The sequence below is a fragment of the Mytilus trossulus genome, chromosome 1 (genome assembly GCF_036588685.1).
Source record: "Mytilus trossulus isolate FHL-02 chromosome 1, PNRI_Mtr1.1.1.hap1, whole genome shotgun sequence".
NCBI lineage: Eukaryota > Metazoa > Mollusca > Bivalvia > Mytilida > Mytilidae > Mytilus > Mytilus trossulus.
Genome location: NC_086373.1, coordinates 16,477,371 through 16,493,484, shown reverse-complemented (window position 1 = coordinate 16,493,484; position 16,114 = coordinate 16,477,371). Strand labels below are relative to the sequence as shown.

The window sequence follows — 16,114 nt, the reverse complement described above, 5'->3', positions numbered from 1 at the left end:
CCCCCCTGGCTACGGGTATGTTGAAAGTATCTGTTTTGTAACATGTTATCCATAAAGTTAAATATTGTTTAAAATAATGATAACAATAACAAAATAAAATTCTTTATAATCTTTTTAATTCTACAAATAAATGCATAATATCACTAACCTTCAGGACGGAATATACATGATAATAATGTTCACTGGATTTTGGTTATTTTTTCATGTAACAATAATATATTCAACAAACAAATCAACATATTAATGACTGCATTTAAAGTATAGATTAAACATCTTTTGGAGAAAAACTGTTCTAAATTGGAATGATAATTTGAAATGAAAAAGTTACACAATTAGATTACCTCCCCTGAGCAGTTCTTTCTTCTAACCGAAAATGTCTTGTTAGAAGAATCTTACACCTAAATAACCTAAAGTAGAAATGTACAGATAATTCTGAATATTTCTTAAATTCTGTAAATATATTTTTCCTGAATTACCCCAAAATAATCACAATGAAACCTTAAAATTATCTGTAGTTAGTTTCCCCCCCAAAAATCACACTTATTCTTAAGCCTTCAAAATATCTGTTGATTGTCAATCTTTTTTTTAAATTAAGTTCTTTAAATTTATTACAGTTTGTTCATTAAAGTTTTCATGTTTATTTTTACAAGAATTGTGTCCAGAATATTTGAAATCAACTTACTGTAACGTATCATTTAGCTTTTCCAAGGTATAATTATAGATAAAATGTTTGATGTTTGATGCTTTTTAAAAAACAACAGCTAATAATATTACATACATAAGAATGTTTACTATACAATAAAAATGCATAATCATACTCCCATTAACTGAAGAAACACACTTAACCCAATATATTAGAGCTTAACCCACACTAAGTTAATTCAAAACTGACAAATTAGTAATATAATTTGTCCAAAAATTTAACAGCAGAAAATTTCATAAAAAAAGATCACAAGCCATTACATATATGAAATTTAGTATAAGTAAAATTTAAAGTTATTTAACTTTATTAATGAAAAAGCTTGCAGAAAAACCATTTGCCAGTACATTTGAAGGACCATTGTTTGTTACAACAGCAAGCCATAATATTTAAAATGCAAACTATAAATAAATATATAAACTAAAGGCTTAATAAAAATATCACAGTTAATGTAAAAATAAAACTATTAAAAAAAAGAATCACAGACTAACAAGGCTCACTGTCGTTTATTGATTTATTACAGAAAACAGTTACTTCCCTTTCACTGCACTTTTTTTAGATTCTCAGTTTAAAAGCACTTTAGAAAAACCAAAAACATAGTTAGTATCTTTGAACCAGACATTATGTCTAAACAGGGGAAAATATATATAAAAACTAACTTAACAAACAACAATATAATTTAATAAAGAAAACTTAAAATAATAACTGTGTACAGTTAATACTGTGAAATATAAAAGAAATAAAAGAATAACAATAATGAGCAAGGAAGTACAAGTATATAACATCTGTACTAATTCATACAGTTCAGTGCATCAAAAAAAGAAACTAAATAAGTAACCTTTTGTTTCAGTATATATATATATATATGGTTATATGGAAATTTGAATACTGTTTTTATATTTCCAAGCTTAAAATTGAGCTTTACATGGATACCCTGTGTTGATCAAATACTGGAATGTTAGATCACATCCTTGAAGACTAAAACTCTAACTATCTTTATATAACATGAATTATATAAATTTCTATATCAAACTCTCAATACATCAACAATCATGAAAGAAGGAAAGCTACATCAAAACTAATACAAGTGTTACATTATTTTTTTTGCAACTGTTTATTTTAATTTGAATTTTATCTACTCCTATTTAAACATCTCTTAGGTAATGAAACCATATGTAATATATGAAGATATTTAAAGACACTGGCCATTTCGATGTACAGTACATAACTGTGTATTCCATAAAAAAGGCTATTGAAAAATAGTGATAGGGTGAGGACGTAAACAAGTGAAAAAAATATAATATTTGTAAATTCTCTTTAAAAAGGCTGATAACAAGTAAACAAGTTTCCTGTTGAATATCTTATTCAACAAGACAATGAGATTTCTAAAAATGCAACTAAATTTCCTGAAGACAAAATACCACTAAGATGAACAAATGTACACTTCAAAACCCCAAAACAATCCCCATGTAACTTCCACATCTAGTCTACTGGCTATAATTTAATTTCATATTATGAAGTCAGCAAAAATGAAATTTCATATGTAAATAATTTCCATATATATATACATGTATATATGTATGAAAATGCATAATGTGTTAAAATCTAGTAGATAATGCTCAACATGCATCCATTGATGGATTAGATTCGTGGTGAATACATCTACAACAATGATTGTGATTCTATGAAGAGCTTACATATTTATATTTATAACATTCAGTCTTCTCAGGAAATTAAATGTTCAATTCTGTTGACATCAAAACAACTTCCCTCTCAAGCAGCATTGTCTATGGCATCACCATTTCTTGACACTATATCAATATTTCAGTTAATTAGTAAGTCAAATCTATAATTTCATTGTAAATAACAATGACAAATAATTTTGATATGTTTTAATTATTCACAAGTGGCTACTACCGTTGGTGCTGGTGCTGTCCACGCCAGCTTTGGTGGATCAGCCATCACTTGTGTTGTTTCTCTAACAGGAGCAGTTTGTGTAGGCTCTTGGTGGAATGAAACCTGTCGTTCCCCCTCTGATGTGGGGGCTGGTGGATGTGGCATAAAACCATCAGTCTGGGTTGCTGACTTTACTGGGGCTCGTGGACTGCTTACCCAGTTTAAACATGAGGCAACTGTTTCCCTGTACCTTATAGGTTTTGCAGACATACATCGGTTTTTCCTGTTTAAAAGACTAAGTTTTACAGATTCGTTGTTGCTGGCATCAATAGTTGGTTTATTAGGGCCTCCTTCACTATGGGCATAACGATATGTGGATGTCGGAACACCATCAAATGAAGTTTTTGGCCGTTTTATTATTATCTGTGGTACGGGTATAGGTATGGGGACAGGAATCTGATTTGATTTACCACCGGAAACTTTAAAGTCAACTCTGTATGTTGAACATAAAGGTCGAGATCTCTCTGTAAACTCTCTCTCTGGCATCCATGTGATGAAATCTTGTTTGAAGTTATACGTCTCATTAGGAACTCTCTTTCTACCAAGACCCTGTAATGAAGGCATTTATATTGTTATAACATTTCTGTAATTTTCAAGACCCTGTAATGGTAGCATATAGTATTAATATCATTTCTGCCAAGACCCTGTAATGAAGGCATATCATATTGTTATATCTTTTCTATTATGACCCTGCAATGAAGACATGTAATATTTTAATGTTGCTATTAATTTCTGCAAAGACCCTGTAATGAAGGCACATAAAACATTATATAAATTATTAAGCAAATACGATATGTTTTTCTTCTAAACTTTCCTTCAATATTGATATTTATCAAAAAAATGTCTTAAACCTATACAGTATTTTTTGCTTCAATATTTTTCCATGGCAAACTACCCTTTTAGGGGAAAGATTGAAATCATCTGTTACATAAATGTATTGTAAATTAGGAATTCTAAATCAGTTGTACCAACAATTCTGTCTATAGATCCAGACAGACAACTGCTCTTGGTAGCACCTTTGACCTTAATACCTTAGTACAATGTACATAACCTTGAGAAATTTCTTGAATACTCAAAAATGGTGCAAATCTATATCTTACATGATCTTAATCAATATATATATAAAAAAAGAAGATGTGGTATGATTGCCAATGAGACAACTTGTCACAAGAGACCAAATGACACAGAAATTAACAACTATAGGTCACCTGTATTTTTTGCAGATAAAGAAGAAGTAGGATGATTTATATGCACTTAAGAGAATTGATTCTTTTTTTTATCTAAACTTAAAGGTTTCAACTACTGCAATATTATATAAAGTTGTGACACAAAAGTTTAATGAGATAAACATCAAATTTCTCATGCATGTGACGAACACAATAAGCATTTAAACTGCACAATACAAGAAATACCAGATGATATTCAAACCCAATCATCTGTGTAGTTAAGACATGTATTTATCAAACATTTCTTATTTACAATCAAATGTTTGGTGTTTATCACAAATAAACGATGTTAGTTTACAAACAATTTTTTTTAACTTGAATGTGTAGATCTTGCTGCTATGGAGCGTTTGTCATTTGCTTCTTTTAAACCTTTTCATAAATCAAATTAAAGTTTTAAATTTAATCAATGTTAATCAGTAATAACCCTCAAGACCATATAAACTCCCAACACCAAATGTAAATACATGAAAAAGCAATTTAAACTATTTAAAACCTATCTTATTAAGTCTACTCAACCTTTCAGTTCTAAACTATACCCACCCAGAGAAAGCTATAATCATATATTACTTCATGGCTTGTTTATACAACAAAAATAATATCAAATTATTCTGATAACGACTTCTAAAATCAAATATAATGGTACTCAATTTGGAATTTTCTGATATAATATCAAATTATGACTTTAACAATTTTCAATAGATCAGAAAGACATTATTAAGCTAAGTAATTTAATGTTCATAAAATGTTAAAATCATTTAACACATTTAAGTATTTCTACTGCTAGGTTATAATAACCTTAGCCAGGTTTTGGCACAAAGTCATTTCAATTTTTGGTTTTCAATGTGAAGACTCAACTTCATGATTCAATTAATATTTGCCATCCAACTGATTTGAGTCCAAATTATAAGTCTGATAGTGATGAACATGCACGGTGTGGAAAAATATATGCCTTATGGTAACATTGATGACTTTAAAAAAATATACATACATTATATCAACAGTCTAACTCCCTCATTAAGGTGGCTCGTGGGTACAAAAATTTTAGCAAAAAATTAAACCTTTATTTTTTCATTACAAATTTTATTTATTACACTGATAGTTGTTACTTTATGATATGGTACAAAAAACAACCAAAAAAATTGATTTTATTTGGCCCCAGATGACTTTAAAAATTGAAAAAGCTCCAAATTATCTCCCTTTGGTGCAAAAATGCCATTTTTTTGCCTTAAACTTGAAATATCTTTTTTAACTCATCGGTGACCTATATTTTTTATTATTGTTTTCAAATAAGCTGTACATAAACTAAATAATTGGAAAATTTAAGCGATTTCTTATATTAGGTTATTTTTTTATTTCGATATTTCCTCTTTTTCTCCTATTAGTTCAACAGAAAAAAAGGACATTAACAAAAATGTATGCTTATTCCAGAGGCAGATTTTAGCTTAAATGAACGGTGACCCCATTTTTTTATTTCATTTTTCTTTTAAGTATATGATAAAGTTCATTTATGAAAAAACATAGCGAAATCCTATATTAGAAAAAAAAAATCATTTATACCCTGGAGCCCCCTTAACATATACAAAGAGATGCAATGAAAAAGTTATAGAAGACATTCTGTGCTTGAGTATTTGATTACATACCATACTAGTATACATGTATTTGATTACATACCATACTAGTATACATGTACATGTATTTGAACCATGACGTTCAATGATTTAGAATATTTTAAAAAATTCATGCATTTTTATAAAACAAATCAGTCATATTGGAAAGCATTTCACTTCCCAACTGTGTTCATATCTGTGTAAAACTAAACTTGTGAATTCCAGTGTGAACGTGGTCAATTAAAATTTTATACTGACTTAACGAACTGTAAAAACTAAAAATAAACATAAATTTGAAGAAATTCCATCTAATCCAACTAAAAGTCATATGGAAACTGGATTGACTTACTGTGAAACCATATACAGCTGCATTATATTGCTGTAAAATTATCAATTTATAATACATCTACTGTAAACAAACTTATTTCCAGACACATTTGCTTACAGACTTATAAGGAATGCATGTAACAGTATCAAATCATTGTGATGTGTTAAATATTGACTGTATTTAATCTTCGAAAACTGTTGGAAACGAATTCATCAAAAAAGTTTTAAAATCCTCAAAATACATTAATAAAGAATAGCTCAATTTGTTTTATCAAAATTGTAAATTGTATAAAGTTCAATATCAATTTAATCACCATAAAAATCTATAAAGACTGGTTCCACTGATAGACCAGGCAGATATACTGCAGGTTATGTAATTGCTAGAATGTGGGACTCTCTCAAATATCTTCAAGTTAAATCCCCATATTAGTTTGAGGAGCTTTTCAACTGCTCTTAACATATATATCAACTGCAAATTTGTGTTTATGCCAATTAAACTCCACTGAGCTTATACATTAATCAAAATATTTCCATATATGTGTTAAAATAGTTTTGATTAAATGAAAAACATGAAAACTAATACCTTGAACAAACAGTTACAAGTGATAAATGAATGTTTTATAACTGGATATATTTTATCAACATTTCAGCTGTTAATACTGAAGTACTATTGAAATATAGCATATACTAGTAGTTACCAAATGCCTGTTAAAAGTCAGTGTCACCATAATCAATTTCAATAATCAGAGATTTTGAAGTTATAAAAAACAAGAGGGTTAAACAGTCAACATTTATTTTTAAGTTTCAATCACAATTTGTTCAAAATTAGTCGAGTCAATGATAAACTTGTATACAGAGATTGACGGTGGATGTTTTTTGTTACATGAGCTCTACATTAATATTATTTTCCAAGACCAACAAAATTTGTATTGTATTGAAAAAGAAATCAAAATCTTTGTAAAGGTATTTTGTACCAATTCTTATCATATAACATTTAAATTCAGACCTCTTTAATGATTTTGATGTAGTGTGTTTATTTCAGTGCAGATGGCCCACCACCTAGAAATAAGACTTGCCAATAATCTTGTCAACTGATAGTCTAATTCAACAAATTAAGAATTATTCTTTTTCATTTGCATACATGCATTCATCCTGGTTTGCCTTCATTAAGTGGTCAACTGTTATATTTTTTGTATCTTTATTGTTTTTAATGTTAATATATTTGAGATCAAATGTATTCTGTATGGTCGTCAACCAAGAAAAACCTCGATTTCAGAATTCAATAAAAATATTTCAAAATTTCTACCAAGTTAACTCATATTTACCTGTTCAAAATATAATGCACTGTCTAAAAATGATTCCCTGTTATCATGATGAGAAAACACATGTTTGGCTGTTGGTTGCTGAAATTATAAAAGCAACAGAGTCAGTGAATAATGTGTACAGCAATCATTGACCATACTGATGATTCAAAGTTTCAAGTTGATTGGACTTCAACTTCATCAAAAACTACCTTGACCAAAACCTTTAACCTGATGCCGGACAGACAGATGAACGGACACACAGATCAGAAACGATAATGCCCATAAATGGGACATAAAAAGGAAACTTATCATATATCATTGGAGCATAAGATGTAGTAGGCTGCTACATGTATATTCCCAAAGATATGTCTTAAAAAGTAAACAACAAATAACATATGTTCTGATATCCAACATAAAGGTTTAACATGGATAAATATGAAAGAGACTTGTAATGCAGTTCACAGTGACCTACATCCTAAGGTGTCTTTTAACTTTCCAAAGATGTGTCCCTAAACCAAGAGTTCATATTGAAGGTTACAAAGAAGTTGCAATCAGAACTTGGATGTAAATATCATATAGGTCAATAATCATAAACTATATATGTCAGAGTAACCATTTTTGAATACTTCTTAAATTTCTTGACTTAAATGTCTGACAAAGAGGCAAAGTTTGTTGAGATTGTCTGAACAAATTAATGGTATTTTATCTGACATTTTTGAGAAATCTACAACCCTCAATCTAAATAAACTTCCACAGCAGATATAATTCACTTTTCTTGTTGAAGTAATTTGATAAGTGAGTCGTATAAAATCTAAAATGGTCTAGATCCATTGGCAACACAAAAGAAGCATACTTTTATGAATATTGAAATGTGAAGGTATAGATCATTGATTTTTTGGAAAATGTTCAGTATAATTGTTTAATAACTGTTAGTTTTGATTTATTCCTGCATTTAATGCAAGCAGTTTGGCATTAACTGAAACAAAAAAGGAATTATGCAAAATTGGATCTCATGGATTATTTTTTCGTAAATTGTTTTAAAGGAAAAATTACATTTTCATGAAAATATGATTTTGTGGTTTCACAAAAGCCTGCATGCAAGCCTTTAGAAAATATTTCTTTGTAGATCATTAAAATGTGTGGTTCATCTTAAGCCAAGAAATTGGTACTAGTATTCCATCCACAGTATGTAAATTTGAAAGTCATACATGTAGATCAATTACTAGTGAACAAAGCAGATAAACCATAAATTAGTACAATGTACAGGCCCGTAGCCAGGAATTTCCAAAGGGGGGTTCGTTTGACTCATAAACTCGACTTTAACAGTCACAATTCGAACAGAACATCGACTTTAACAGTGCTTAATAGTTTTCAAGGGGGGGGGGGGGTTCGTCTGAACCCCCCCGAACTACGGGTATGATGTAACAAATTGTATATCATTACTGTTTCATTGATTTATCATTCTGCTATTCTATTTTTGCATGTCAGAAGTGGTATGCCTTATACATTTGGATAAATTATATTGGAACTTAAAAGATCATTGATCTTGTTTAATTATTCAGTAATGGTTAAAGTATGGTTTAATAGTCTAGATATCAATAAAGTCTCAAATTTTATGTAAGGAACACCAATTAAAAGATCAACTGAAACATTTATGGTACAATGAAAAAGTGGATATATGAAAATTTGAAAGACAGAGATCAATTATCTTGATAATGCAGATAACAATATAATTTAACTATAAAATTAAATGAGTATTAGATTGTATATCATTATAGTTTTATTGATTAACCAAACTTTCAAGTACCATAGCCATTATATTTAAATCGCACCTTGTGCTATGCATTCTAAAATAAATAAAAGGAGATGTAGGCTATATATTCCAGTTTTTTCAATGTTCAATATTTATTTTTGACTGTCCAATCATTGTTGATAACAATTCTGAAGGACAGGAAATTGAAAATTACATATGTTTTAGTGCCACTGAGTTTAAATGAAAGTTAAACATGGATAAACAGATACAATCCATTTTGGATCAACATTTACTTGAACAATCGAGAACAATATCTATGAAAATATTAGTACCTGCCATTAGGAATAATCCTCTATATATATGCATTGTTATAGGAAACTAAAAACTGTTTTCAGTAACTATAATACAAAAAGTATTTTCAAATTAACCAAGCAAATTCATTGCTTTACCAATATCTGTGATTTTGCAAGCCCTCGTCCATTTTTTGTAAAATTTAAGATTTAAAAGTAATTTATCTTTATATTTGATGAAATTTTATGAATTCTTGAACTTCTATTCCCATCCTGCATTTAGAGAAAAGGGTGGTTTTTTTTTAAATATGAATACCAGCTAGAAAAGTGGCTAAGCAATAGTTCAAACATAAAAACCTGACTGAATTTTTGCTGAGGGCAAAATTAAGAATGATACAATGTAGTTTGACACAAATTACAAGGTTTTTATTTTTTTAGCTCTGCTCATGATCTCTTAGAAAAACAATTGCTGTATTTTTTACCATACATCAGAATATATCAGACAAAAATTATCAGACTGCTATGTAAATCTTTATAATGCAAATGTTTCAAGAAGCTAAAAAAATCAAAGTTAGAAATACCACACAAAAATTATCTGCAAGCTATGTAAAAATGTACAATGTAATGTGTAATGTTTTAAGAAGAAAACAAATCACAGATCAGGAGGTAAATCTTTGATGGAATGTCGAAGTAATCAATAGGAAAATCAATAGACAGATTATCTAAAGTGGTAGAGCTGGTTTTCTGTCTGTTTTACAAGAGTCGACAAGATAACTTCAAACAAGGATTTATTTCTATAATCCCTCTTGAATGCTACCACATTATACCAAATTGTAAACCATTTATGATTGTCATTTAAACAAGACATCTGAATTTATCCCAAATGACTTCATAATCTACTGATTAAACCCTTTCAGTATTGTCTTCTTTAAAGCCATAGTCATACAAAATAATATTATCAATTGTATTACATAAAACAGTAAGACGAAAAGTCAATAAAAAAATAAATAAATGGAGCATGTGTTCATGGATACAGATGATGCCCCTGCTTGGTTGATAATGAGGCAAAATTGAAGAACAGTTAATGACTCCAAATTTGAACAACAGTTAATGAATCCAAATTTGAACTTGATCTGTATTTTTTTTTAAATAAGCATTGCACATAAGTTTCATAACATTTGGTTAAAGCAATCTAAAGTTAGAAAAAGAAAATCAATCTTGGAACGGATGGACAGAAAAGGTTAACACTTAATGCCTCCTCTGGTGAAGGTAGGGACAAAAAGATTAAGATTCATACATCACTAAATTACAATAAAATACAGAATAAAGTTAATAGTTAAAAACAAATTGACTTTATTTTGCCTTTTTTTCAAATAAGGAATGTGTTATGAGAAAATGTTTACATGTGCTGTAGACTGTATAACTTACATGTTATATTCCCTGAGTAAAATATAGTATGTCTATGATTTAGCTGTTTGAAGGTTCTGGTGCTTATGAACATATGTTTTATGATATTAATAACTGAGAAAAAAAGACCAACAGATATACGTTTCCTTTAGCATTAATGATGCCAGTCTTTAACTCAACTAAACATGCTAAACGTAACTAACATGTTTCGATATATATGTTATACAAAAATCTGTATGAAACGAGGATAATCTATAATTGCAATTTTCTCAATTTTGTATATTAGCCAAAATTAAAAAGATGTCTTTGTGTTGCATTTCAGGGTGACCTCATATAATCTGAATTATATGCTGACTAACACTAGGTGTCTCCATAAACCAGTTTATGTGATCATTTTATATCACATGATTATATAAAATGACTTTGATATGAACTTAAAAGAAAACCTAACCAAGGGCAATAAACAAGGAAACAATATAAGTTTTAGAGTCAAATAATCTCATTGTAACAAAAAGTGAGGATTACTTAAATGCACTTTATACAAAGTTTGATGGTTTTATGCCAGGCAATTATTGAAAAATGACTCCTAGATAGTTAAGGAATACACACAAAGACGCTGTGTTCTACAATGTACCAATTATGTGCATGGATATTGAAATATATCCACTGGTACTAAATTAAAAAAAAACCACTCAAGTTATTATTTTGGTAGATTGATTAATTGATTGCTTTTGTTTAAAAGCAACTTTTAAGCGCCACATTTGGTCTTTTTGTGGTGGCCACTTTTTATTGGTGAAGGATTAGCTGGAGAGGCCAGAGAAAACCACTGACCTTCAATAGGAAATTGACAACCCTAGTCAATTGAGACTGTAGTCAGGTGCACCCATAGGGCTGCACAATCATAACCTCAAACGATTACAATAGTAGAACTACTGGTACAATGTACATGTACTTAACCACCATAAATTGGAATAAGAAAATGGTGTGGTTTATCATGGAAATTTTTAATTCATTCATCAAATTGTCTGTCTAAAATATGAAATGAAAAGTACCACTTTTGTTTAAAACTGGTACGGACTGTTAAATATATAGAAGAGTTCAATTCATAACATAAAAAGAAAGAATAAAAAACATCTAGTTTTTTGGTCTAAATTATTTCCAGACTTTATTTTCAATAAACTAGTCCCTGTGGGGGCCAAGTTAAACAGAAAATGTCTTCAGATAACCGCAAAAATTTCTACAAAATCATATTCTGTCTATTTAAATAAAATGCCAGTATGTAAATACTCCACTTTTACCACCTACTGTAAATATAAAAATATACCATACTTTGTGGTACTTGTCAATACGTAGTTATTGTATTAGTAGATAACTGTGTGTTTAAAATCTCTGAAGAGAAGGTAATATTTACTCAAATAAAATATTCAAATAATTGCTATCAGTTAATGTTTTATTATTCTGTAACTATTTGATTAGTTTTACACATCCTATTTGATAGGATAAATTGTGGTGTTTGTGTAATTTATATACAGTTTTGTACAGTAATTATTAGAATGGATCGACGGAATTATTTGAATGAATTGATTTAGAATTTGTTTGTGTCAAATCTTAAACGTTTCACTTTACGTAACAAGAGACAAGTTAATGTTACATATGTATATATTTTGTAACTGAACTATTTTTATTTTTTTTATAATTATTATTAATAATGTGTTTATAGTATCAACATATAAAGAATGTGGTATGATTGTCAATGAGACAACTACATGTACATGTATATACAAAAAGACCAAATGACATCAATTATTATTATTAGCAGTCTGTGCCAAACTGTTTCATGGTTTGTCTGTTTGAAACAGAAATTTGAACTTTTCTAGTATATATTCATCTAAAAAAAAATTAAAGTTCTGTCTGACAGAATGATTTTTTTGTCTGACATTTTGTCGGTCAGACAGAGTTTTGGATACACTGTATAAGAAACTATAGATCAATGATTTTACAAACATAAACTTACTCTTATTTTAACAAAAATAATTTTACATGTCTATTGGTCATTGGGTGTTAAAAATTACTTCAAGCATTCTTTGCTAGATCGTGACCAGAGTCTAATAGCTGAATGCCAGTAGGGTTGACAGACTAGAGATCACCAAAGATAAACTTCTTAGCCCACTCCCCTCCCCCCCAAAAAAATAAAACAAAACATATTAGATGTGACCAATATTTAACAGTGATGTGTGTTTAAATATTAATAGGAACCTCATTAATATATAAATATAAACATGAACTAGGTATTAAACTTCTAAATAATTGAAACTTTTCACTTTAGATTTTGAAAGGAGGCATACATGTACCACACAGATCAATTGAATACTTATACAACTTGTAAGTTTTCTTATACTTACCCTAGCGCGATTAAGAAATCTTTTTGGAGGTACTGGTTTTGCTATTTGTCTGTATTCACACACAAAGTCATTGCGTGATTTACTACGATAATGGCCATAATATCCAGATGAAAACTGAAAAGAAATGCAAAATTTGAGAACCTAGCATTACATGTACATACAATTTTTCTTCTATTAAATTTAAAACAGTCTTTTTTTCAACCAGAATACATTGTACCTGTACATTATGCAATTTTAAATGTAAATCTACATGTATGTTTTGGCAAAGAAAATCTCTGAAATATACTTTATCAAGTCAAAAAGTATATGCAAAATTTAGAGACTAATCTTAAAAAAAAAAATTGAAGTCGGGTTATATCTTCATGCAGATCTGTTCAACAGGTATAGCTTTCTGCTGGAAACTTATGGAAGTTAACAAAAAATCAAAATTGTTGTTAAAGATTTTTTTTTTCTAAATTGGCTAATCAAAATCAAGGGTTTCCTCTAGGTTTTTTTCAGGGTTGGCAAAGTATTGCCCGCCCAGGAATTCCCGGGTTTTCCCGGGCTGGGCAATACTCCCAGAAATTGGTAATAGTGGGCAATACTGGGCAATATGATTTTCTATGCTTATTTTAACACTAAATAATAAAGAATTGGTACAGTTTCATAGTATAACAGCTAAATATACACTTTTTATACAGATAACCATTGACAGTCATTTCTAGAAGATTGAAATGTCAATTTCATTGTCTTCTCTATTAATTCTATATATGTAGGCAGAACAGAAGATTTGTACATTTAAAGATACCTTTTTAATTACCAAACATTGTTTTAATAATCCGAACTTTGAAACATGCATTTTATTGCAGTGTTTAAGTGACTTGTTAATTTTATTTGTTATACACAATTATATTGCAAAATAAACACCCTAAGGGGTCATGCAAATAAAACTTATAGAATTATAAAGGCTGATTATTGTTACATAAACAAATGTGTTCTAATCTGAATAATTACTAATTAATTAGTGACATTATTTAAATGTAATTTTTATTACAAGTAATTGTTAATTCTTAAACAATGTTAAATTAGGAGTTATATTTATTTGAAGAACATTTTTTTTTTTGCTCTATATTTACAGTTTGCCAATCTAGACAATGCTAGACAAACAAAATAGGGTATAACTATCTTATTATATGTATTACATTTGTGTTTATCACTGAATCCACTTTAAAATTCAAACAAGTATTTTATATTACCCAGTTTTGCCCATTATTACCCACTAAAACCCAGTAAAACCCGGGTTTTCCCAGTATTTCCCACTGGGCTGGGCAATACTCATAAAACCCGGGTTTTTGCCAACCCTGGTTTTTTTCCATCACCTAATTCTTGCAGAGTATCATTAAAACTTGTCAAGTAGTTTCAGAAAAGAAGATGAAAAGGGAAGTACATTTGTAACATGATGGAGAAAAACTGATGAAGTTACATTATCTTTTGAGTTTAGATTTAAAGAACCCTATAACAATATTTCCCAATATGTTCCTCCAAATATTTCTCAGGTTCACCTTGTCCAAGTAGTCAGAAAAATAATGACAGAAAATACCCTTTTTTCCCCAGAACTCATCAGTTTTAAAAATAATGAGTCCATATTTTAATTAGTCAAGGATTTATTGTTAGAGCAAGATGGAATAGCAGGAGAGAATCATCGCTTACCTCCCACTCATTTTAATAACGGGTCAGAATTTCAATATGCTTAGTGCTTACAGTTACTCCTTGGGCAAACAAATTCAGACCCATTATCTACAAAAACAATAACAGTGATCATGATGTCAGATGATCATAAATTATTTGGCTAAATTTAAGTTAAAAAGTTATGGTTGGTTGGGATACCATAAACTTCAATAATTTGTTTTTATGCCTTATGTTACATTTTAATTCTCATTTCTTCCATTTCTCCCTGATTCAACAATCGATTTGTTGAATATTGTCAAGTTACATATATATATAATACATGTAGTTACATTATATGCATGTTTCATTATAATAACTTAACATGTTTTTGATTGGATAACAGCAATCTGGAGTCATTGTGAAATTAAGACTCACTTAAAAAAAAATACAACATTTATGATGACACTACATTTGTACCTACCAAAATAAAGTGCACATTACATAATGTAATTATAAGTTCATGAACATGTACAATGTATTAATGCTAAGATTGCTACTTTTACATTGTTTTAGTAATTTAAATAGGGTTATTAATTAAGTGCTGATCATTTGAGCACATTTTAAGAATGTAGTGTGAAATTCAATATGTTCTTTAGTCTACACTTTAATGCCTCAACAAATTTCCAAAAAAAACCATTCAGTTCTTAAAATGATTGATTGAATCTTTGTTGCTTAATGATTGGGGATAGGACCTTTCTTGGGACCTTTGGATGGGTTTTTTTAAGCTTGCAATTTCGGTAATTACCCTTTCGGGATTTGGGAATTCTTTTTTTGAATTTCGGACCTCTGGATTTCGTATCTTTAAGCCCGGGATTTCGGGATCTGGTGTTTTTAATCCCGGGATTTCAGGATCAGGACCCCTCCTACCCCCTCTCCTTAATGACCAGTGACAAACTGCATCCAGCAAATGATAAATGTACATAATCTTCAAGCTTTATTTGACATACATAGCAATTATCTTTAAGTTAATATGTCTAAAGACATGTTTCCCCTGAATGATCCCAAATCAACCGGAGCAGTTCATTCATAAAATCGAAATTAAAACTTATCTATCATGAACTATTTTCTGGCCAGTATTTATGTTCCTGTGACAAGCTGTTGCTATAATTTACTATTGTCTACTTTTTAACGAAATTGCAAAATGTCTCGGATTTTTATGTATAAACTCGGACATTTCATGAGATAAACTTACCCAGCTGCCACGGACATCAGTTGCAGCAGTCATTGTTACAAATCCCCAGTGGCTTATCTAAATCCTCATTAACACATAATGGGGCTAAATGACAGAGAATGATTGACAATAGACACGCAAATTAGGTAATTTGAGTTACCATGCAATGTGAATGATATGGCTGTGTAAACAAGTGCGTGTCGCTAGCTTGCCGAACATTCAAAGCTCGATAAGCCAATCAAAACGGGTGTTTCTTTTAGCTTT

At 29.6% G+C, this 16,114-nt stretch overlaps 1 protein-coding gene across 2 annotated transcripts; it reads right to left on the bottom strand.

The window, feature by feature from the left end:
- Positions 1–99: 99 nt before the first annotated feature.
- On the bottom strand, positions 100–16,080 carry LOC134716725 (uncharacterized protein C3orf84-like). Of its 2 annotated transcripts, XM_063579731.1 has the most exons (5): positions 15,872–16,080; positions 12,973–13,086; positions 7,142–7,219; positions 5,839–5,868; positions 100–3,205 (listed from the first exon to the last, which is right to left on the bottom strand). In XM_063579731.1, the coding sequence occupies exons 1-5, from the start codon at positions 15,902–15,904 to the stop codon at positions 2,597–2,599; spliced, it is 864 nt and encodes a 287-aa protein (XP_063435801.1). In that variant the 5' UTR covers positions 15,905–16,080; the 3' UTR covers positions 100–2,596. The 2 variants fall into 2 exon arrangements, with proteins under 2 accessions (XP_063435801.1, XP_063435808.1); XM_063579738.1 differs by lacking the exon at positions 5,839–5,868.
- Positions 16,081–16,114: the final 34 nt, after the last annotated feature.

Coding starts and splice junctions, on each gene's coding strand:
- LOC134716725 (XM_063579731.1), bottom strand. CDS start 15,904: ATGACTGCTGCAACTGATGTCCGTGGCAGCTGG. Junction 13,087..15,871: donor CTGATGTCCGTGGCAGCTGG/GTAAGTTTATCT, acceptor ATTTCTTTTCAG/TTTTCATCTGGATATTATGG. Junction 7,220..12,972: donor GATTTCTTAATCGCGCTAGG/GTAAGTATAAGA, acceptor TTATAATTTCAG/CAACCAACAGCCAAACATGT.